Genomic DNA, 22,127 nt, shown 5'->3' with positions numbered 1-22,127 from the left:
CCTTGTCCCCATCCCTCTGCCAACTGTCTTCACTTAGGTGGCCAGGCTGGAGCGGAACTTCTACCTGACGAAGCGGGAACTGGAGCGGATCCAGAACGAGCTGGCGGCAATCCAGAGGGAGCTGGAGGCTCTGGGGGCCAAGTACGAGGCGGCCATCCTGGAGAAGCAAAAGCTGCAGGAGGAGGCCGAGATCATGGAGAGGCGGCTGATCGCCGCGGACAAGCTCATCTCGGGCCTGGGCTCGGAAAACGTCAGGTCAGCACGGCCCGAGGGCCCAATGGACTTCCTTGCCATGCTGATTCTTTATTCCCAGTGTGTTTTTATTGAAAACCACGTGGCAAGTTCTTATATTCTTATTATCACGTTTACAGTGGCCGATGGCCGTCGTGTAGACTACTTTTTTACTAGGTACCGAGTGCTATCTGCTAAGTGACGTCTCGGGGCTCAGGAGGCAGTAAGCATAGCAGTGGAGACAGGGAGAAACCAGCAGCATTTGGCCATCTGCCCTGGGTTTGGGAATGTTTCCGTCTTGGTGACCTTTAGCCCCTGGGTCCATTCTGGAGGGGTCTGGAGGCGGAGCTCACGTGTGTCTCTGCGGAGATGCCGTCTGAGGGCCCTAGTGGCATGTCCAGTCCTGGGCTTCAGGCTTAAGTGCGTGGGGCTGTTCGATACTAATGGGCAAAACCCTTTGGCCAAAGCTTTTCCACTGGGTGTGACGATAGTCTCGAATCTGGCATCTGTAAACGTGGCATAAAAACACTGGATTCAGCCACATCCTTCTAGAAAAAAAAAAAAAATGAAAAACACTGGAAAATATTGTTTGCTTGTGGGAAAGAAACAATTTTCAATATTTCTAGAACCTAAAGGACTTTGGACATTGACCAGACGAGGCCAAAGGAAACAAGCGCTTCCTTTTACCTTGGGCAGAATTCTGTCCGGTGGGGCCCGAGCTTGTTGGCTCTGCTGGGCCATTTAAACGTCTCTGATTAAGCGTTCAGAAACAACGGGATTCCTGCCTAAGAAACAGCCTCAGACGAAGCGAGTCCCACCGACATTGCTGAGCCCCCTGCTAGAGGCTGGGTTCTGCTGAGCCCTGGAGTTGAATAAAATCTTTCGAGACCCTGGGAGCACCAGGGTGGGAAACCGCCAAACGAGGCGGCGCTCTCTGTTCTCTACAAGGGAAGAAGAGCTCAAAAAATGTTAGCAAGGTGTCAAGCCGGTCCTTCTAGAACGTTCCTTTTGCTTGTGGTCAGAAGGCGACCGCTCACGGCAGCCCCCCTCTGCCACGCCCGCCAGGTGGCTGCACGACCTGGACGAGCTGCTGCACCGGCGCGTCAAGCTGCTGGGGGACTGCGTGCTGTGCGCCGCCTTCCTCAGCTACCAGGGCGCCTTCACCTGGGAGTTCCGCCGCGAGATGGTCAACGGGATCTGGCAGCGCGACATCCTGGAGCGGGATATCCCGCTGAGCCAGCCGTTCCGGCTGGAAAGCCTGCTCACGGACGACGTGGAGATCAGCAGGTGTGTGGCGCCTCCGAGCCGGCGGGCTGGGGGGTCACCCGCGGGGCCCGGCCGCGCAGAACGGCAGGGTGGGCGACAGATCCGGCCCCGGCTCTCCTCCCCGGAGTCTGAGGAGGGTTGAACGGCCTGGGCAGATTGGTAGATTGTTCTAGAAGGCCAATCCCACCATCTTTAGCCCTTGGTTCACAACTTGGCGAGAAAAATGAACGTCCCTGTGGCTGTCCCTTGCAGGTGGGGCTCCCAGGGGCTGCCCCCTGACGAGCTGTCGATTCAGAACGGCATCCTCACCACCCGCGCCAGCCGCTTCCCGCTCTGCATCGACCCCCAGCAGCAGGCGCTCAACTGGATAAAGCGGAAGGAAGAGAAGAACAACCTGCGGGTGGGTGGCCGCGCCCCCGGTCCCGCCTCCCGGCCCCGCCCCCGGCACAGCCCCCGCCGCCCCGACACAGCCCCCGCCCCGCCCCCGGCACAGCCCCGCCCCCCCGACACTGCCCCCGCCCCCCCAGCACAGCCCCGCCCCCGGCACAGCCCCCCCCCCAGCACAGCCCCGCCCCCGGCACAGCCCCCCCCAGCCCCCGCCCCCCGGCACAGCCCCGCCCCCCCACAGCCCCCGCCCCCCGTACAGCCCCGCCCCAGCACAGCCCCGCCCCCGGCACAGCCCCCCCCCCTACAGCGCCGCCCCCGACACAGCCCCGCCCCCGGCACAGCCCCGCCCGCGGCTCCAGCGAGGCCGAGCTCAGGTGCCACCACCCGACCCCCAGTGCAGCCCGCCCCTCCGGGGTCCCCACCCTGTGAGTCTGCCGGGGAGGCTCCATCCACCGTGAATTTTCCTCTCGCGTTTGCGCGCCTCAGGCTGCGGGCAGGTGAAGGCGAAGATCGCGGCGTCCTCGGCTTGCGTCCAGCCTGCCCAGGACAGGGCCCGGCGCCCTGGGTGCTCAGGGGCTCGTTTCTGGAGCTGGGGTGGGGAGGAGGAGGCGGAGGGGCGAGTGTAACGGCGTGACTGAGCTGTCATTCACACCCCGTCCAACTCGGCCCGCGTAAGGCTTACAATTCAGTGGGTTTTAGTCCATTCGTGCAGTTGTGTGACGACTACCAGACTTCATTTCCAGAACGTTGTTTACCCCAGAAAGAAAAGTCGTATCCTCTAGCCCTTGCCCCCCCCCAAGGCCTTCCATTGCCCGCCCCCCGCCCCTGGCAACCACCAAGCTACCTTCTCCCCATGGACGGGCCGTCTGCACACGTCATACAGGTGGACTCTCACACCCTGTGGCCTTTCCCGTCTGGCTCCTTCCTGCTGAGCGTCACGTTGGGGTTCATGCGTGCTGGAGCCCACGGCAGAGCTCCGTTCTGTCCTGTGGCTGAAGGACAGTCCCTTGTCTGGATTTGTCTCATTTTGTTTCTCCGTCTGTCTGTCGGTGGATAACTGGGTGGTTTCCGCTTTTCGACCACGGTGCTGTGAACATCCGTGTGCGGCTTCCTATGTGGACGTGTTTCCAGTTCTCTTGGGCATATACCCGGGAGTGGAATTGCTCGGGCCCGATCCTTTTTTGCTGAACGAATGGACAAATTAATGACTTTCAGTTTTACTTTTTCTTTATATTTTTCTGGTCCTTGTCCTGCTGTTGGGTAGAGGCCCATTTGAGTTCCAAGGTCAGGGGAACATCTGCCTCTAACATTCCCACGTAGCTATGGTGGGACAAATATCACTAATGCAGGAATTTCCCCTAGAATCCTGCTTCCCTCAGCCTGCCGAGACTTCTGCAATTGCGGGTCAACCCTAGTCCCCCAGTCCGATTCCAACCCTCACCCCGTCTCTTGAGGAGGAAGGATTCTAGCTTATTGGGGGGGGGTGAGTAAACCCCCTCTCTCTTCCTGTGCACCCTCTGTGAATGAGATGCTGCTCTGAGCCTGAACCGCGTGGGTTTCTGGGTTTATCTGGGTTACACACCTCGTTGTTCTCTCCCCCTTTTTACCCTTGGCTGCACTCAAGTTCCCCACTGATTCACTCCCACTTCCAGGCTCTCTCCCCTGTATTGGACTTTCAGCGTCTGCGTCTCTTCTCTTCCAGGTTGCTTCCTTCAATGACCCCGACTTCCTCAAACAGCTGGAGATGTCCATAAAGTACGGCACTCCTTTCCTGTTCCACGACGTGGACGAATACATCGATCCCGTGATCGACAACGTCCTAGAGAAGAACATAAAATTCACCCAAGGACGGCAGTTTATCATACTGGGAGACAAGGAGGTCGACTACGATTCAAATTTCAGGCTGTACCTAAACACCAAGCTGGCCAATCCCAGATACGGCCCGTCCGTGTTTGGGAAAGCCATGGTCATCAATTACACCGGTGAGGATGTGTAGAACCCCAGCTGCAAATGAAGGTGTTTATCGTGGGCACCACAGTCCGAGAGCCAGGCTTTCGTGGCACGTCACCTCAGTCCCACGGTCACATCTTGACTCGTCGGCTCTTTGTGCTGATGAGCAACTCCTAGAACGTTTGGGGCCTTTGGGAGGCCCTGGGTGACGTGTGCTGAGGCATGCCGAGCCCAGACCGTGGCTCGGGCATCCACACTTGGCCTGGGGCAGACCTCTGTCTGCTGGGGCAGGGAGTTATTCTGTATCTGTGTATCTCAGCGTACGTCATGCATTTGGAATAGGAATCAGACAGCATCTCTCACGTTTTCTAGGGCTGTCTCGCAGCTACTTAAATAGGGGGATTAGATTTGGGTGACTTTAAACTAGAGTCCCCCAGTATGTGGGAGCCCTGGATTTTATTTTAGTGCGTCTACTTTTGTCCACACTCGGCAGAGCAGTGTCACCATTTTGCTGTCTGATGTTTGTCACTTTGCTGCTTTAGAGTGATCTCGGTAGGACGTGAGTCCCCGTGCCACTGACACATAGGCTCAGACCCACCCTCAGCTTGTCCCACCCAGCGGGGCAGGTGTAGACACAGTGACCAGCTTGTCGGGGCCACAGGCGGTGAGCGCCTCTCGCTGTCCCCACAGTCACGCTCAAGGGCCTGGAGGACCAGCTGCTGAGTGTGCTGGTGGCCTACGAGAGGCGGGAGCTGGAGGAGCAGAGGGAGCACCTCATCCAGGAGACCAGCGAGAATAAGAACCTGCTCAAGGACCTGGAGGACTCCCTCCTGCGGGAACTGGCAACCTCCACGGGGAACATGCTGGACAACGTGGAGCTGGTGCAGACCCTGGAGGAGACCAAGTCCAAAGCCACAGAGGTGGAGACGGCGGTGGAGAATGCATGCGGCTGGGAGAGGGGGGCATGGACGTGGCCTCGGAGCGGCTGTTTCCTCATCTGCTCAACGAGAAAATCAGACTCTGCGCTCTCAGGGGTCGTTCATGGTCACGGCCTTAGTAGCTGAGGGTTGGAGGGCCGCCCGCCTGTCTCTCATCAGACTCAGGCCTTGATTCGCCTGAGGATTTGCCTGATGATAAAAGGCCACCTCTACCGAGGTGTGCTGTGAGGAGGGGAGTCCTAAAGGTGTTCCCAGGGACCTGTGCACCAGGTCAGCCTCTCTCAGCTGAGAATGAGAGAAAGCACAGCCCTACCCAACTTAGGTAAAGGGGAGTTATCACGTTAGAAAGCAGAAAAGTTCAGGGATGGCTTCAGGCAGGGCTGGATCCAGGACTTGAAAACATACCATCCGGTCTTGGTTTGTCTCCATGTCTGGGCGGGGTCTGCTGGGTTGGCTTCATCCTCTGCCAGCTCCTCGTAGGGTCACAAGACCAGGTCTGGCCTCATGTCCTTTCAGCTTCAAGTCCAAAGGGATAAGTGAGAATCTTTTCCTGTTCCATGAAGGTCCTGAGAGTCACTTAAGTCACACGCCCGCCCCAAACCAGTCCCGCAGCCTGGGGATGCCAGGCTTTGATTGGCCGGGCCTGGGTCACATGCTCCTCCTCTGGCCTTGGGGTGGAGCCCCACACGTGGAATGAAAAGGGAAGGGGAGTACTTGGAAATGTAAAGGCAGGGACTGTCGCTAGCAGAAGGGGGCACGGGTGCAGGGAAGCCGGCACACATCACAGACGCCCACCACGTCTGAAAAGAGGGTGGGCGCCCTTGGTCCCTGCAGTCCCTGGTGGCTTTCATAGCCTTGGATCATTGCAGGCATGCCTTTGCTGTCCCCAGCCACTCCCGCCCTCTGCCCATTTTATAAACCTTCCGTTTCCAGGGTAACTCACGCCTTTTCTTCAGGTATCGGAGAAGCTCAAGCTGGCGGAGAAGACAGCCCTGGACATCGACCGGCTGCGGGACGGCTACCGGCCGGCCGCCAGGAGGGGGGCCATCCTGTTCTTCGTCCTGTCCGAGATGGCCCTCGTGAACTCCATGTACCAGTACTCCCTGATCGCCTTCTTGGAGGTCTTCGGGTTGTCACTGAAGAAGTCGCTGCCGGACTCCATTCTCATGAAGCGACTGAAGAACATCATGGACACGCTGACCTTCAACATCTATAACTACGGCTGCACAGGTGGGCGCCCTTCCCGCTGTGGGGACGCACGTGCGGAGTGGGTGCGTGTGATGTGGGGCTTTAGGGGAACTTGCCAAATGGCATTCTTGAGTGTGACTATTCAGTTTACAAAGAGGAATGTTTAAAGCATTGCTTTTTAAAATAGCAGCTTTATTGAGATAGAATTCGCATACCACAAATTCACCCTTTAAAAACGTACAATTTTATGATTTGTGGGGTATTCAGAGTTGTGCAACCACCACCGCTATGTAGTTCCAGAACATTTCCATCGGCCCAGAAATGCGACCCCACACCCGTTAGTGGTCGCTCCCGAGGCCCCAGCCCTCGTCTCTGGCAGCTGCTGATCGGCTTTCTGTCTCTGTGGATTGACCTTCTCTGGACATTTCCTATCAGTGGAATCGCACGACTTGTTACTGTTCAGGCTGGTGTCCTTCACACAGCTACTGTGCTCACGGGCCGTCCACGCTCGCAGCGTGTTATTAGCACGTCGTTCCTTTTTATAGCTGGATGATGCTCGGTTGCGGGACAGACCACGTTTTGTTTGCCCGTTTATCAGGTGACGGGCAGTAGGACTGTTCTGCTTCTCGGCTGTTATGATAACGCTGCTATCGACATTCATGCTCGGGTTTCTGTGTGAACATATGTTTTAAATTCTCCTGGGTATTATCTAGGAATGGAATTGCTAGGTCGTAGGGCAACTTTATGTTTAACTTCTCAAAGAATGCCAGACGGTTTTCCAAAGTGGCTACGGTATTTTTCAACCCCTAACGCACTGATTTAAAAAAAAACTTTTTATCATGGAAAATTTCATCCATATGCAAATGAAACAGCATAATGATCCTTCGTGTACCCATCACCCAGCAATGATCAGCTCTGGGTTTGTTTATAGACCACAGCACAGTTCCCTGGCAGCACAGACTATCTTGAAAATTTGCTTCATATTCACCATTTATAAGTATTTTAGTTTATATCTCTGAAATAGGGGTCAGCAAACTTTTTCTGTAAAGGGCCAGATAGAATATATTTTAGGCTTTGAAGGCTTTGTGGTCTCTGTCACTACTACTTAGTTCTGCTACTGTAGCACAAAAGCAGCCGTAGACAGTATGTAAATGAATGAACATGGCTGTGTTCCAATAAAACTTTATTTACAAAAACAGGTAGTGGGCTGGATTTGGCCCCTGGGCTGCAGTTTGTGCATCTGTGCTCTAAAATATAAGGATTCCTTTTCAATAGACATAATTCCATTATGCCTAAAAATTAATAAATCTATAATATCATTAATCTAGTGTTCAAATGTTCCCAATTGTCTTATAGGTTATTTTCCACATTTGCTTGAATCAGGACCCCGATAAAGTCTATAGACTCTATACATTATAATTGGTTATATGTCACTTAATTTCTCACATTTTTCCCCTTGCATTTATTTGTGGAAGAAATCTGCTTGATTGTCTTGGATTGTTTCCCATTGCCTGAATTTTGCTGATTGCATCTTTGTGGTGTGCTTAAAATGTTCCTCTATTCCTCTGTCCCCTATATTTTTTGTACATTCGTAACAGAGTTAGAGTTGGGCAGATCCAGATTCTGTTTTGGGTAAGAATACTTCGTATGTGGTGTTGTATATTTCTATTAGGAATCATATAATTTCTACTTGTCTTTTTTTTTTTTCCTGAATGTTAGCAGCCAATGAAAAGAATTTTCTAAATCTGTTTATTTATTAAGGGTTGCAAATGGTAATATTCTAATTCTTGCAATCATTCTGTATTTATTAGCTGAAATGCTTTCTATGAAGAGAAACTTTGATCAACTATATATGGGAAAGCCAGATCAAATGCTTGACTCTTCCTTTATTATTTTTAATTTTTTTATATTCTTATGACCACTCATGTATTTAAACATATTTAATGTGTTTCAATACATTTCAGGAATTATCCTTATTGACGTTCAAATCCTCCTATCTTTGGCCCTTTGGAGCCTTTTTGGGTTGGTTTATGACTCCTTTTGCCCCATTCTGTGGTCTGTGACAGTTTCCCTACTTTCTGGTAGGACTTTCTCGATGTACTTGAGGCACATCATGAACATAAACCTGTCCCAGACCTGTAATCAAGCATTTATCCAAGAAGCCTTGGTCCTTTTTAGCAGGAAATGGTATTTAGAGACCAAAATATCAGTGCTATGGGTGCTCAATGCTTTTTCAGTGGATTGAGCTAAGAAATTTAAAAAATATGCCATGAGTTCATAGTGCACCAGTATCTGTCTCCTTTTTTCATGCAAAACCCTGGTTTCTTATTATTGTCAATTTACCCATCTGTTTATTTCACAGCGCGCGCGTGCGCGCGCGCACACACACACACACACACACACACAAATAGTCTCAGAATAACAATTACAACACAACCACCATCAATATGATTACTGAAAGCAGTTCAGAATGCATTTTTGTCTCTGAAGGATTATATTGCTAGTGGAAAGTACAAATTACTGCTTTACTGTCGCTCAGAATAGTTCCTCTCTGTATACCAGCAACTTGATACACAGTTACGTTCATGTTTTCATTTTGCCTTTGATTGTTAGGGATTTCGTAAAATTAAAAACTTAAACATTTTACTTGGTTCCAAAATCAAGATACCTTTAGGAAATTCTAAAAAAGAATTACCTGTTTCAGGATGGACTGAGTGCTCTCCACCCAGGCATCTACCCATCATCATCATCTTGGGGATTCACTGTACCTTTCTCTTGTGTTGATTCTCCTGTTTTGTGTATCTTGTGTCTTCCTAATTTGTGTTTTAATCCTTATTTTGGTGTAGCACCTTCTCTAGTAGCTTCCTGAAAAAAAGGTGCATAGTCGGAAAATTTTTGGAAGCAATGCATATCTGAAAATATCTTTATTTTACTCTCAAATTTGATTAATAGTTTGGCTGGGTGTAGAATTCTAGTTTTGAAACTTATTTTCATTCACATTTTTCCTTTCGCTGTCATTACTGCTGTTGAGAAGTCTGATGCTATTCTAATACTGATCCTTTTTGTAAAGCTTTTAGTATCTTCTTTTTTAAAGATACCCTAAAATTTCACAATGATTTGTATTGGTTTGGACATACTTTCATCCATTGTGATCTGCACTCTGTGGCCCATTTCAATCGGTAAACCATTTCCTTCAGTCTGCAAAAATTTTCTTGAATTATTTGATAGTTCCCTTCTCTCTGATTTCCCTATTTTCTCTTTCTGGAACTCCCTGTTATTTAGATGTTGGACCTCCCTGGCTGATTTTCTAATTTTCTTTTCTTTCCTATTTCCCATGTCTTTGTTTTGCTGCTCTGTTCTGTGGGAAATTTTTTACAAGTTTATCTTATAATGCTTCTGTTGGGTACTTTATTTCTACTATCGTATTTTTAACTTCCAGGAACCCTTTTGTTTTACCAATACTGTTTAAAAAAAAAAATCATACTGTTCTTGTTTCATAGAGAAGCTTAGTTTTCAGAAGATTTCTATGATAGTTTTCTAAATTTTTCTTGGATGAAATAGTCTCTACTTCCTGTAAGTCTCCCCCTCCCATTTGTTTGTTTTGGCATCTGTATTTCAATGAGAAGCTTTAATCAAATGTCTGGTGGTCCTTGGATATCTATTCCTATTAAAGAGTAGAACTAAAAAGCTCATTGGGAAGTTCTGTGCTTGGACGGGATTGGCCAGTTTGGGCTTCGCTGGGTGATCTGGCTGGGCTGTGTCAAGGGGTGGACGCTCAGATGCCAACATACATCGTTCTGTTCTCACGAGACTGTGACAGTCCCTAAAGAAGAGTCTCCATCCTCTTCCTGAAATATGTAATCCTGGCTGTCAGCATTCTGGGCACCACGTGAGGAAAGAAGGCTGGTGACTGCGACAGTCGCTACGGAAACTTTCGGTTAGAGCCGTATTTGCGTTATGCTTTCCCTTCGCCATGCCTGGTCCTCCCCGTCCACAGAGACCCTGCTTTGTGTTTTCCAAAGTTCACTCGGGTGAGGGAGGGCAGCTGCCCAGCAGCAGGAGTGTGAGGGGGATCTGGGACCTGAGCGTGTCTTAAGTGGATTGTCCGCCCGTCTGCCTGATGTCACGCCCACCTCCAGAGGTACCCGGCACTGCCCATTTCTGAGCTTTTCGTGAATTCTGTGGTTTGCTTCTCAGCCTGATGTAAGATTCAACTTTTTCAGCTCTGCTAAATCAGTTACCACTTGTCCATCTGTCTTTAGTTGGCAAAATTTTGTTGCTATTGCTTTTCTCCAATTTTCTTAGAGTTTATACCTTTAAAAAAAAAAAGTCTCATGTTATTTTAGTAGATTTTTGGAAAGGAGTTGGGATAAACTGAGAACGGCCATTTTTAACCAGAAGCCTGTGCAGAGAGTCCTGGAGGGAATCTGATAAGACACCGCACTGAGAACCATGTTTCATACGCCACTGGTGGTTGGTGTCTGAGCTTGCTAGGACTGCCACAATAAAATGCCACCGACGAGGTGGCTTACAGAACAGGAATTTATTTTCTCATAGTTCTGGAGGCTGGAAGTCCAAGATCGAGGTTTTGGTAATTTGGCTTCTGCTGAGGACTCTCTCCTTGGCTTGCGGACGACAATCTTCTTACTGTGTCCTCACGTGGCCTTTCTTCTATCGAACCCCGGTGGTTTCTCTGTGTGTCCAATTTCCCTCTTGTCATAAGGATGCTAATGATACTGGATTAGAGCCCACGCTAATGGTCACATTTTAACTTAATCACATCTTTAAAGACCCTGCGTCCAAACACAGTATATTCTGAGGCACTGGGGGTTAGGGCCTCAACATGTGAAGGTTGGGGGGTGTAGATATAATTCAGCCCGTAACAGCTGGACAGAAAAGAGGTGGTTCCTATAGGGCTCACTTAGGTAGCCAACCCTCCTAACGCATATAAAGTAGAATTCAAATCACAAATTTTGACTTTATAGATTTTTTTCCCAGAAACATATTTCTTCTGTTAAAAAACAAGAAAGCTGGCCGGGCGCGGTGGCTCACGCCTGTAATCCTAGCACTCTGGGAGGCCGAGGTGGGCGGATCGTTTGAGCTCAGGAGTTCGAGACCAGCCTGAGCAAGAGCGAGACCCCATCTCTACTAAAAATAGAAAGAAATTATATGGACAGCTAAAAATATATATAGAAAAAATTAGCCGGGCATGGTGGCGCATGCCTGTAGTCCCAGCTACTCGGGAGGCTGAGACAGGAGGATCGCTTGAGCTCAGGAGTTTGAGGTTGCTGTGAGCTAGGCTGACGCCACGGCACTCACTCTAGCCTGGGCAACAGAGTGAGACTCTGTCTCAAAAAAAAAAAATAAAAAAAATAAAAAACAAGAAAGGAGAAATCCAGTGTTTTGCCTCCATCAGTACAGGGTCTGCTGATGGAGTGCGCTTCCCCTCCAACAGAGGCTGCAAACCTGCAGCCGGCAGTGCAGATCTGGCCCACTGCCTCCTTTTGTCAATAAAGTTTTATTGGAACACTGCCATACTCTTTTGTATACATACTGTGTCTGGCTACTTTCTCACTATGATGGCAGAGTTGAGTAGTTATGACAGAGGCCACCTAGCTTGCAAAGCCAAAAATATTTACTATCTGGCCCCTTACAGAGTGTTTCCCAGCACCTCTTCTAGACTATAATGGACAAGAACTCACACTCTGAGTCAGGCAAACCACCAGCGCTCGGTGGAGAGGCTGGCCCTGTGCCCCTGTTCTGTCCTCCCTTGATTTTCCACCCTACTCTCCTCTTCCCAGGAGGCTGTGATGAGAACCTCCCGTAGACATGGCCATTTCAGTTGCATGCACGTGAATGTCCCTATAGACTGCACTCGGGCGTGACCTCTAAGCTGAACACACTTTTTTTTTTTTTCCAAGAGACAGGGTCTTGCTCTGTCACCCAGGCTGGAGTGCAGGGGTGTGATCATAGCTCACTGCAGCCTCGAACTCCTGGGCTTAAGCGATCTTCCTGCCTCGGCCTCTCAAAGTGCTGGGATTAGAGGCGTGCACCCTCACGCTCAGCCGAGCCCATCTTTTTTGCATTTAAATATTCATGGATATTAGGTGTACAGAGGGCTAAATGCACACACTTTGGGCGTTTCGTTCCATTTCTCTTAAATTTAAGCATATTGTGTGTCAGCAACTCAGTTTTTAAAATGATTTTTTTTTTATCAATACCCATCTGGTGTTTCCCTGCAGGGTTGTTTGAGAAGCACAAGCTACTCTTTGCTTTTAACATGACTATCAAGATAGAACAAGCAGAAGGGAGAGTCCCCCAGGAAGAACTAGATTTCTTTTTAAAAGGTAACGGATTTGCCCGATTTTATTCTTCCTGATTTCCTTGACCCACGTGGTAGACGTATATAAGTTTGTTCATTAAAACAACCAACAACAAAATTCTCCGTAAAACTTGGCTTCCTACAGCACTGCTTTATTCAATATTTCAGTTGATGACTCCAGGCTCGGCAGGGGTTCTGGCTGGACACAGAGCGGCCAGCCTTTGCCTCGGTGCTGCCCTGAGCCCGGGTGCCACGCTGCTTAGCGCCTGCTTGGGGTCACTGCTGGTGACAGGGGCCAGCGGGGGCCTTCTCTTTCCAGTCTCCTTCTCGGGAAGCGGGCTTTTCCCAAACAGTACTGGGCTGCCTGCTCCGCACGGGCAGCACAATGCTATTGCTTCTCTCGTCCCGTTAGGAAACATTTCTCTGGAGAAAAGCAAACGAAAAAAGCCCTGTGCGTGGCTGTCTGACCAGGGATGGGAAGATATCATTCTTTTATCAGAAATGTTTTCAGATGACTTTGGGCAACTTCCTGATGATGTTGAGAATCATCAGACGGTCTGGCAGGAGGTGAGCTCCTGTCCCCCTCCTCCTCTCCTGCCCTACCCGCCAGCAGTCTCCAGACTCAACCTGCGGCCTCGCCCCCATGCGCGAGAACGTACTCCTCCGAGTGACACACTCAGGGTGTGATCCATGCCCCCCAACACCCTGGATGGACTCCTCCTCTGGCTAATGCAGCTAGCCGTGCGGGAGAACCTTCCATCTGTCTGTCCACCCATTCATCTCTCCGTCCATCCATCCATTTATCCTTCCAAGAAATACTTGAGCACCTACCCTGCACCACGTCCCCTGATGGGCACTGGAGACCGAGACTCGGTTCCTCCCAGTCCGAAGTTTATGGCTTTTGGGGTGGAGCATGAGAGACCCGACCAGATGAGTTCATAGATCCTCATCCCCTTACAGTGGGTTTTGGCAACTTCACGTGAAAGCGGGGAGGGTCTGTGTGATCTCTGAGTCGATACCACAGTGAATATTCTTTGCTTTTCCCAGTGGTATGACGTGGATTCACTCGAGCAGCTTCCATTCCCCTTGGATTATGATAAAAACATCACCCCTTTCCAGAAGTTGCTTATTTTGCGCTGTTTCCGTGTGGACCGGGTGTATCGGGCGGTGACCGACTACGTGACTGTAACAATGGGAGAGAAGTAAGTGTGCTGCTTTGTGTATCTGCCCCTTCCCGTGGGATAGATCTACTGTCCCCTCCACCTGGCCTCAGAGCAGCAGCCGGCAGCTCCCGAGAGGAGGTCACGGCCCTGACGTTGAGCCGTGCTCGACAGCCGCTTTAGAACAGCGAGTGCCACTCGGCAGAAATCAGTGTGAGCCACAGCTGTATTGCAGATGTGCTAGTAGCCACATCAGAAGAGAAATGGGTAAAATTAGTTTTAATAACATATTTTATTTAACTGAATAGATTAAAATATCATTTTAATATATAATCGATATAAACATCATTGAGATATTTTACATGCTTTTTTTTTTTTGGTATTAAGTCTTCAAAATCCTGTGTGAATTCACACTGACAGCACATGTCAGTTGCAAGTGGCCACATTTTACATGCCCAGTGGCCACCTGTACCGAGTGGCCGCCGTCCTGGACAGCGTAGCTCCAGCACGGGGCACGAAGCCAGACGGGTAGCCGGGGGTGGAGGGGTGTTGCAAACTCAGACGCACCCTCACGGCCAGCAGATGCTGCGAGTGACTGGATGAGGCTGGGCGGGGTCCCGGGCCGGAGGGCAGCTGCCCGTAGCACCTGGTGACTGATACCAGGTGGCAGTGGGGACCCGGAGTGGCAATCCTCTGACTCCTCAAAGGAAGCTAGCAATTCAAATTTTCACATGAAATCTCCCGATCTTTGCAACTAACTTTTTTTTTTTTTTTTTTTTTTTGTTGAGACAGAGTCTCACTTTGTTGCCCAGGCTAGAGTGAGTGCCGTGGCGTCAGCTTAGCTCACAGCAACCTCAAACTCCTGGGCTTAAGCGATCCTACTGCCTCAGCCTCCCGAGTAGCTGGGACTACAGACATGCGCCACTATGCCCGGCTAATTTTTTTTCTATATAGATTTTTAGGTGTCCATATAGTGTCTTTCTATTTTTAGTAGAGACGGGGTCTCGCTCAGGCTGGTCTCGAACTCCTGACCTTGAGCAATCCACCCGCCTCGGCCTCCCAAAGTGCTAGGATTACAGGCGTGAGCCACTGCGCCCGGCCTGCAACTAACTTTTTAAAAAGCCCACAGAAGTCGACATGTAGACCATGCAGGACACGCCTGTGGAATCGCCGCTGCGGAACCTCGGGGCTTTGTGCCGAGGGCACGTCCACCTGCGGGGCCAGCCGAGGCACCGGCTCGGCACACACCCGCTGACGGTCCTGGGAGCCGTCCTCCCGGGAGGGCTCTCTGACTTCGTGTCTTCCGCCAGGTACGTGCAGCCCCCGATGATCAGCTTCGAGGCCATTTTCGAGCAGAGCACCCCAAACTCGCCCATCGTGTTCATCCTGAGTCCCGGCTCTGACCCCGCCAGTGACCTCATGAAATTAGCTGAGCGCAGTGGCTTTGGAGGGAACCGCCTCAAATTCCTTGCCATGGGTCAAGGTCAGGAAAAGGTAATTTGCTGTTGGAAGGAGCAAGCGCTACGCTTGGGTGAGGCCCCTGGCCTGTGTTGGGAACGCGTTAGCCTGGTTTTAAGCCCAGAGCAGCACTCCACACACGAGCATCTGTGAGCTACACGGCAGCGACCAAAGGTTGGAAAGGCGACAAGGTTACTAACAGTGATGATTTCACAGCCTCATGTGATCGTTGTGCCCCGCTGTTTTCAAAGCCCTTTTGCGCCAGTCCTCACCTCCCCCAGTCCCTGCAGTGTCCCTGCTGTGGATCGGGATTGCATTGTCCCAGCTGCGTGGCTGAGGAAGTGGACCGTGGGGGACAGAGCCGTGGTGCAAGTCAAGTCCCTCTGGGCCTGTAAGCTCTCTTTGCTACAGCCCCGCCTCTCTGTGCCACGCTGCACCCCGCTGGAACGCGCTACACAAGTGTAGCGACGTGGACAGACCTCGAGGGAAAAGCCCGTAAGTGTGGTGGCCACACACGAGGGCTCTGGGGTCGGCAGCACCGCCTGCCAGCCCCGGCTGGGCTGTGCACCGTCTGAGGCTGTGGGAAGCCCCCTGCTGCCGCGAGCCCACCCGTGACAGGAGGAAGGTCACACCCGGGTGGCAAGCCAAGGGCACTGGCGAGGCCGAGCCAGCTCTCTCGAGCCACAAAACTGAAATTAGCTATTGTAGTGTCAGCACTCGTGTAAGGTTTAAACCATTTCAGCGCCCAGGGTTTTGCGGGAGTGTTTGGCTTGTCCGTACTTTGAATCACACTCGGGGAGGGACACCGCGATTGCTCTCCGTGCTCAGGGCCCGTAAGTTCTCAAGGTGGCAGGAACAGTCCCACGTGCCGGTGGGTTTGAGTTGGTCCCCTCCAGCCCTGCTCTGGGGGTGCTCTGGGTGCAGGCGCCACCCTGTGGAGGGGCGGGAGCTTTCGGGGCCGTGGAGGCCGACGGGTGCAGGGCGCTCGCCGATCCTCCGGGCTGCGGGGTGCTCGCTGATCCTCCAGGCTGCGGGGTGCTCGCTGATCCTCCAGGCTGCGGGGTGCTCGCCGATCCTCCAGGCTGCGGGCAGCCCAGCACACAGGCCGCCTGAGGGCTCCCACTGCAGCTCCGGGGTCACCGGCTTGCTTCTGGTTTCTGCTGGAGGGGGCTGTCACTTCTCTGTGACACTCTGTGCTGGGAGTGGGTCTCTGGAGAGCCCAGGGTCGGTGTGGCTTTGGGACCCCAACGCTTCCCCACCACTCCCCTCCCCACTCTGTGCAGGTGGCGCTGCAGCTGCTGGAGACGGCGGTGGCTCGCGGGCAGTGGCTGATGCTGCAGAACTGCCATCTCCTGGTCAAGTGGCTGAAAGACCTGGAGAAGTCCCTGGAGAGGATCACCAAGCCCCACCCTGACTTCCGCCTGTGGCTCACCACGGACCCCACGCGGGGCTTCCCCATCGGGATCCTGCAGAAGTCCTTAAAGGTCAGGCTTCGGGACAGACGCCGGGGCACCCACAGCTCTGCTCCTCAGATCATAAACCTCAGGCTGCGCCTGGAACCTTGTGGATGCCCCTCCCCAGTCCGCCCCCCTCCACTGTCTGAGTTGGGTGCTGTGACTCCAGGCCTGCCTTTACCTTTGGCACTTGTCCCTCGCGACCAACCCTAGGTCAGCTTCGTGCACTTCATGTTGACTGAACCCCCCTTTGTGGCTCACGACAGGCCCGCCCTCAGCCCGCAGTGGCTGTGTGCGGAAGTTTCCAGTGGTTTCTGTGCCTCCTTTAGTCTCCAGGGAGTCCTTTTGGAAAGGTTTTGTCATCCTCTCGGGGACAGGTGGAGGGGACGTAACGATTACGCTTTCCTTTTACAGCTGAGGGTCCCACGGTTCGCAGAAAGGTCAGAGTCTTCACAGGGTCCCTCAACGAGCAGGGACAGACCTAGAACACCATCTAGTCCTTTCGTGTCTTGGTCTGGGCCCTGACGAGAGACGGGCTGTTGGGGACGAGGACAGGCGGCTCCGTCAGGAGGAAGGGAAAGCCGGAGCCTGCACTGTGCCCGCTGCTCACGGCTGTCCCCGGGGCCTCCGCTCTCCACCGCCATCTGTTCTCTTCCCTCCCGAAGGTGGTCACGGAGCCGCCCAACGGGCTGAAACTGAACATGAGGGCCACTTACTTCAAGATCTCCTACGAGGTGCTGGAGCAGTGCCCGCACCCGGCCTTCAAGCCGCTGGTCTACGTGCTGGCGTTCTTCCACGCCGTGGTGCTGGAGCGCAGGAAGTTCGGCAAGATCGGCTGGAACGTCTACTACGACTTCAACGAGTCCGACTTCCAGGTGGGGCGCGGCCCCAGCGGCGGGTTGTCGCCGCCTCCCCAGCACAGAGTCGGGACGGGCGTGACCCAGCCTGCCTCCCCTCTCCAGGTCTGCATGGAAATCCTGAACACGTACCTGACGAAAGCCTTCCAGCAGCGCGACCCGAGGATCCCGTGGGGCAGCCTCAAGTACCTCATCGGAGAGGTAGGAGCGCCGGGGCCTCGCTGTCCTCTTGTTCCTGCTCCCTTCGGCTGAGGGCCCCTCGGATCTCGGGAATTCGCGCCTGGTCCTGTGGTTCTTTGTCCTAAGCGAGCTCCGTTCACACGGACGGCCCCCGAGCTGGATTCTTGGCCCAGGCCAGGCCCCTGCGAGGACCTGCCTTGCCAGGCTCAGGTATGTCGTCAGGCGTGGAGGCCACCACTTCGTACAGAGCTCACCGGAAAGCTTCCCTGGTGATCTGCACGTGATCAGATGATGACATCGCTCCCAAAGACACAAGTGGCTGCTGGCTTCTTGGGTTTGGCCTTTTGGTGGTTTGGTGTGCTTGGGGGATTTTCCCCAGGGCCCCCGGGCCCCCAGCACCTCGTGAAGGCCACTTACTACCTCGGGCTCCATTCCTGGGGAAGCCGGCCTCTTGCTACGCTGGCCTGGAAGTTTATTCGCGTCGACAGGTTTGAGCTGCGCAGTGGCCGGCCTGCCGGAATCTCACCAAGGACGAACTTGGTCTTGATCCTCAAGCCTCGCACTCTGGGGGGCCCCAGGGTGCACACAGTAGGTTCCGGTCCCTGGCTGGCCCTCACCCCCTCCAATTTCAGGTCATGTACGGAGGACGGGCCATCGACAGCTTTGATCGGCGCATCCTGACCATCTACATGGACGAATACCTGGGAGACTTCATTTTTGATACTTTCCAGCCGTTCCACTTCTTCCGGAACAAGGAAGTGGACTATAAAATCCCTGTTGGTGATGTAAAGGAAAAATTTGTCGGTGAGATTTCTCAGATACAAAGAAGTATTCTTAAGGCAATTTCTAAGGGAGAGGATCCATTTACACTGTTTTGTTTCCTGCAGTTGTCTTGGCAGCTCTTGCGACCCCTCTCTGCTGGGGCCCTTGGCTGGCCAGGTGGGGTCTGTTGAGCCTGACGGGCAGCCCACCAGGTCCTCCTGGCCTAAGAGCTAGGCCTAACAGAGTTAGGCCTAGAACCACGGTAATACACGCGCTTCCCCCTGGAGGGGCACAGTGGCGACTGGGAAGCTCACGGAACCATTTCCATAAACGACAAACATACGGCTGCACTGGGCGTGGTGGTGCAGTTTTTAATTAAAAACACGTTGCCCACTAAGCAGTGGAGATTAGTCTTGCACGTGTGGGGATTTTGAGGCTGTGGGCCCTCCGAAATCAAAGGTGGCTTGATGCCGTCACCTCTGTTCTCTGTGATTTCAGAAGCCATCGAGGCCCTGCCGCTTGCTAACACGCCTGAAGTGTTTGGCCTTCACTCCAACGCCGAGATTGGCTATTACACGCAGGCGGCTCGAGATATGTGGTCTCACCTCCTGGAGCTGCAGCCGCAGGCGGGTGAGTCTCCGGAGGACTGTGTTCGTCCGATTAGGGTTCCGGGGTCTGCACAGGTGCTGCTGGTTGGTTCTCGTAGCTTTCCCATACTGCTGTGGCCCCCGGAGGCCCCACGCTGCACGCAGATGCCTTGCTTTTTCTAAAAAGCGTCCTGGTTTCAGGGGAATCCAGCAGTGGCATCAGCCGCGATGACTACATCGGCCAAGTGGCCAAGGACATAGAAAACAAGATGCCCAAAGTCTTTGACTTGGACCAGGTCAGGAAGCACCTCGGCGTGGGAATCTCCCCCACGTCCGTGGTGCTCCTGCAGGAGCTGGAGCGCTTCAACAAGCTCGTGGGACGCATGACCAGGTCTCTGGCCGAGCTTCAGAGGGTGAGCGTGTTTCTAACGTGCAGATGACGGCCGCGGTGCAGCGCCTGGGTAGAATTCTGATAGAGTCTTGCCTGTTTGCCCTTGATTCTAAACAGGCCTTGGCTGGCGAAGTGGGAATGAGCATTGAGTTAGATGATGTGGCCAGGTCTCTTTTTATCGGGAGCATCCCTAATATCTGGAGGAAGCTTGCCCCTGACACCCTGAAGTCCCTTGGAAACTGGATGGTCTACTTCCTGCGGCGGTTCAGCCAGTACACGCTGTGGGTGAGTGCCGCATCCCCGCCTGTCTGCCGGCTCAAGGGTCAACGTGGACTCCCTCAACCCACCTCCCAACCCCCTCTGCCCAGTCTCCAGTGGGAACCTCACTTCAAGTTTATCGGGTGCTCTAGAAATGTTCTCAGATTCTAGAAGCATATCTGTATCTTCTATTTTTCCTTTTCTATTTTTAAGACTTTTTTTCTTTTTTGTTTGCCCCGGCTAGAGTGCAGTGGCATCATCATAGCTCACTATAGCCTCAAACTCCTGAGCTCAAGCCATCCTCCTGCCTCAGCCTCCCGGAGTGCTAGGATTACAGGCATGAGCCACCGTGCTGGGCCTGTTTTTAAGACTTTAAAGCATACACACTTGATTATTTTACCCAAAAGTATCCTTGGCAATTGTTCCATACTAGTACATACAGATCTAACTCATTCCTTTTAGAGTACTGCCCGATGGACATTTAGACAGTTACCATATTTTTTTTTGCTGGTACAAACAACATTCTGGTGCACATGCCTGTGAGTACACGTGTGAGCATATTCCGTAGGTAAATTCTAGTGAGGCTGGATCAGAGAGTGTGCATTTTAACTTTTGTTAGGTCTCATCAGATGGCTCTCTGGAGAAGCCGAAACCACAATATGCGAGAGTGATCTCTCCCCACCCCTCTGCAATACTGTGTATTCCTACCCCTGACAGGTGAAAGATGGAATCTCACTGTTTTGCTTTGCTTTTCTTTAAGTATTGGGGGGCTGAGTGTGTTTCACATGCTTACGTTTTGTTTCTTTTTCTGTGAATTGTCTTTTCATATCTGTTTCATTTTTATGGAGGTTGCCATCTTTTCCACTGATGTTTGGGAGCTCTTGTGTGTCAAAGACATCGGCCCTTTGTCTGCTGGTGTTGCAAATGTTTCTCCCAGCTTGTCACAAGTCTTGACTTTGCTTACGCTGTTTTTTTTTCCATAGAAAAGGTTTAAATTTTTATGTAGTCCAATGTATCAGTCTTTTTTTTTTTTAATGGCTTCTGGGCTTTGCATTTCCCACTCCATGACTATGAGAACATTCACTGGAGATCCGATCCAGTACTTCTGTGGCTTTATTTTTATATCTAAATCTTCGATCCCTCTGGAATCACTTTGCTTTTCCCAAGTGAGCTGCCAACTGAGCCGACACCATCTTTTTGCAGCCGGGATGAAACACGTCTTTGATCACGAGCCAGCATCGGCCCTGGCACGAGAGGGCAGTGCCGGGCTCCCACCATGCGCCCTGTCCTCTCTCCAGGTTACCGAGAGTGAGCCCAGTGTGATGTGGCTCTCAGGGCTGCACATCCCGGAGTCCTACCTCACGGCCCTGGTGCAGGCCACCTGCAGGAAGAACGGCTGGCCCCTGGACCGGTCCACCTTGTTCACACAAGTGACCAAGTTCCAAGATGCAGACGAAGTGAATGAGCGGGCAGGACAAGGTACCGTGAGCTTGTGACGGGCCACAGGCTCTCATTTAGGGTTCCTGTCCCTGGGGCATCCTCCATTCAAAGGGACAAGCACAGCGTGCACCAGGCCACGTCTGAAAGTCGGGCTGCTGCAGTGTGTTTGTGCGATGCCCGTGTCTTGGCAGCTCTGAGGGTGAACACCTAAGCTTCTCTTTCACTTTCTCCAGTGAGACTGGGGTTCTCAGGGCAGACCTGAACCGTGTTCACCCTGCTCGTTTGTGGGGAGTGAGCTCCTCGGCCAGAATTGCTCTTGCCAAGCATTAGGTCACCACGTGGCTTCCCTGTAAACGTTGATGGGGCCAGGGGCATGGGAGCCAGAGCGCAGTGTGGAGTAGCTTGGTTGGAACCATTAAATTATGCTGTAACTGCTGGTCCCTTAGACACTGGTTACTGACTGTGCAATGATAGCTGGAAACTCCTGTTTCCTGGGGCCATGTTGTCTTAGAGACCATTTAACTGCAAGGAACAAAAGCTCTCCTGAGCTAGCTTAAGGAGCAGGGCTTTCCATAAAGATTCAGGGTGTCTCCCAGGTCCCAGCTGCCGGAGTCCAGCTGGCTCTCGGGGGAACTGGCAAGTAAGTGTCTGGGCTGCCACTCACTCTGGGGCCAAAGGATCATCCTCTTCTCTGCTGCTGTGTGTGTGTCCGCCGGGCCCTCTTCCCCGGAGACAACTCTCTCCCCGCAAGGCTCAGCTTCCCAGTTCCTGGCCACTTGGCTCACAGGGGAGCTGGGGTTGCCATGGTACCCACTGACTCTGCCACTTGTCTTTGCAGCCTGAGGGCCCAGGTGATCTACAGCTGTTGCCTTGATGCCGTGTTCCTGGGGAAGGGGGAGGATCTGACAGGCCCTGCTGGGGAGAGGCACCCCTCATCCACCTCTGGGGCCACAGGGGAGCTCAGGGGGTCTACAGTGTCTCCTGTCTGGGCTGTCCCCCTAGAAAGGGAAGGTGGGCAGGACAGAAATGATGAAGAAAGGCCTGGGCTGTGTGTGTCCTTGGCACCACAGGGAGGGGGACTCGTCAGTGGCTTGTGTGTATGCTCTTCATGTGCTCTGCACACAGCCAGTCTCCTCCTGGTGTCTCTAGGATGCTTTGTGTCGGGACTGTACCTGGAAGGTGCTGACTGGGACATAGAGAGAGGCTGCCTGGTCAAGAGCAAACCCAAGGTGCTGGTTGTGGACCTGCCTATCCTGAAGATCATCCCCATTGAGGCCCATCGCCTCAAGCTGCAGGTG

General features: G+C 52.5%; 1 protein-coding gene across 2 annotated transcripts in view; it reads left to right on the top strand.

The window, feature by feature from the left end:
- DNAH10 (dynein axonemal heavy chain 10) overlaps positions 1-22,127 on the top strand; it is a 108,521-nt gene that overhangs the window by 85,552 nt on the left and 842 nt on the right. For both annotated transcript variants that reach the window (XM_069497205.1, XM_069497204.1), the window contains 19 exons: positions 38-255; positions 1,297-1,518; positions 1,750-1,897; positions 3,587-3,866; positions 4,525-4,754; positions 5,729-6,002; positions 12,203-12,307; positions 12,695-12,849; positions 13,330-13,484; positions 14,753-14,936; positions 16,184-16,384; positions 17,020-17,229; positions 17,317-17,412; positions 18,024-18,195; positions 18,652-18,783; positions 18,942-19,153; positions 19,249-19,416; positions 20,688-20,868; positions 21,979-22,124. In XM_069497205.1, coding sequence (XP_069353306.1) covers positions 38-255; positions 1,297-1,518; positions 1,750-1,897; positions 3,587-3,866; positions 4,525-4,754; positions 5,729-6,002; positions 12,203-12,307; positions 12,695-12,849; positions 13,330-13,484; positions 14,753-14,936; positions 16,184-16,384; positions 17,020-17,229; positions 17,317-17,412; positions 18,024-18,195; positions 18,652-18,783; positions 18,942-19,153; positions 19,249-19,416; positions 20,688-20,868; positions 21,979-22,124 — 3,489 coding nt within the window. The remainder of the gene's footprint in view (positions 1-37; positions 256-1,296; positions 1,519-1,749; positions 1,898-3,586; positions 3,867-4,524; positions 4,755-5,728; positions 6,003-12,202; positions 12,308-12,694; positions 12,850-13,329; positions 13,485-14,752; positions 14,937-16,183; positions 16,385-17,019; positions 17,230-17,316; positions 17,413-18,023; positions 18,196-18,651; positions 18,784-18,941; positions 19,154-19,248; positions 19,417-20,687; positions 20,869-21,978; positions 22,125-22,127) is intronic.

This window comes from Eulemur rufifrons, chromosome 21, assembly GCF_041146395.1.
Source record: "Eulemur rufifrons isolate Redbay chromosome 21, OSU_ERuf_1, whole genome shotgun sequence".
In the NCBI taxonomy this organism is placed as follows: Eukaryota; Metazoa; Chordata; class Mammalia; order Primates; family Lemuridae; genus Eulemur; species Eulemur rufifrons.
This window is presented reverse-complemented; position numbering and strand designations above follow the sequence as displayed.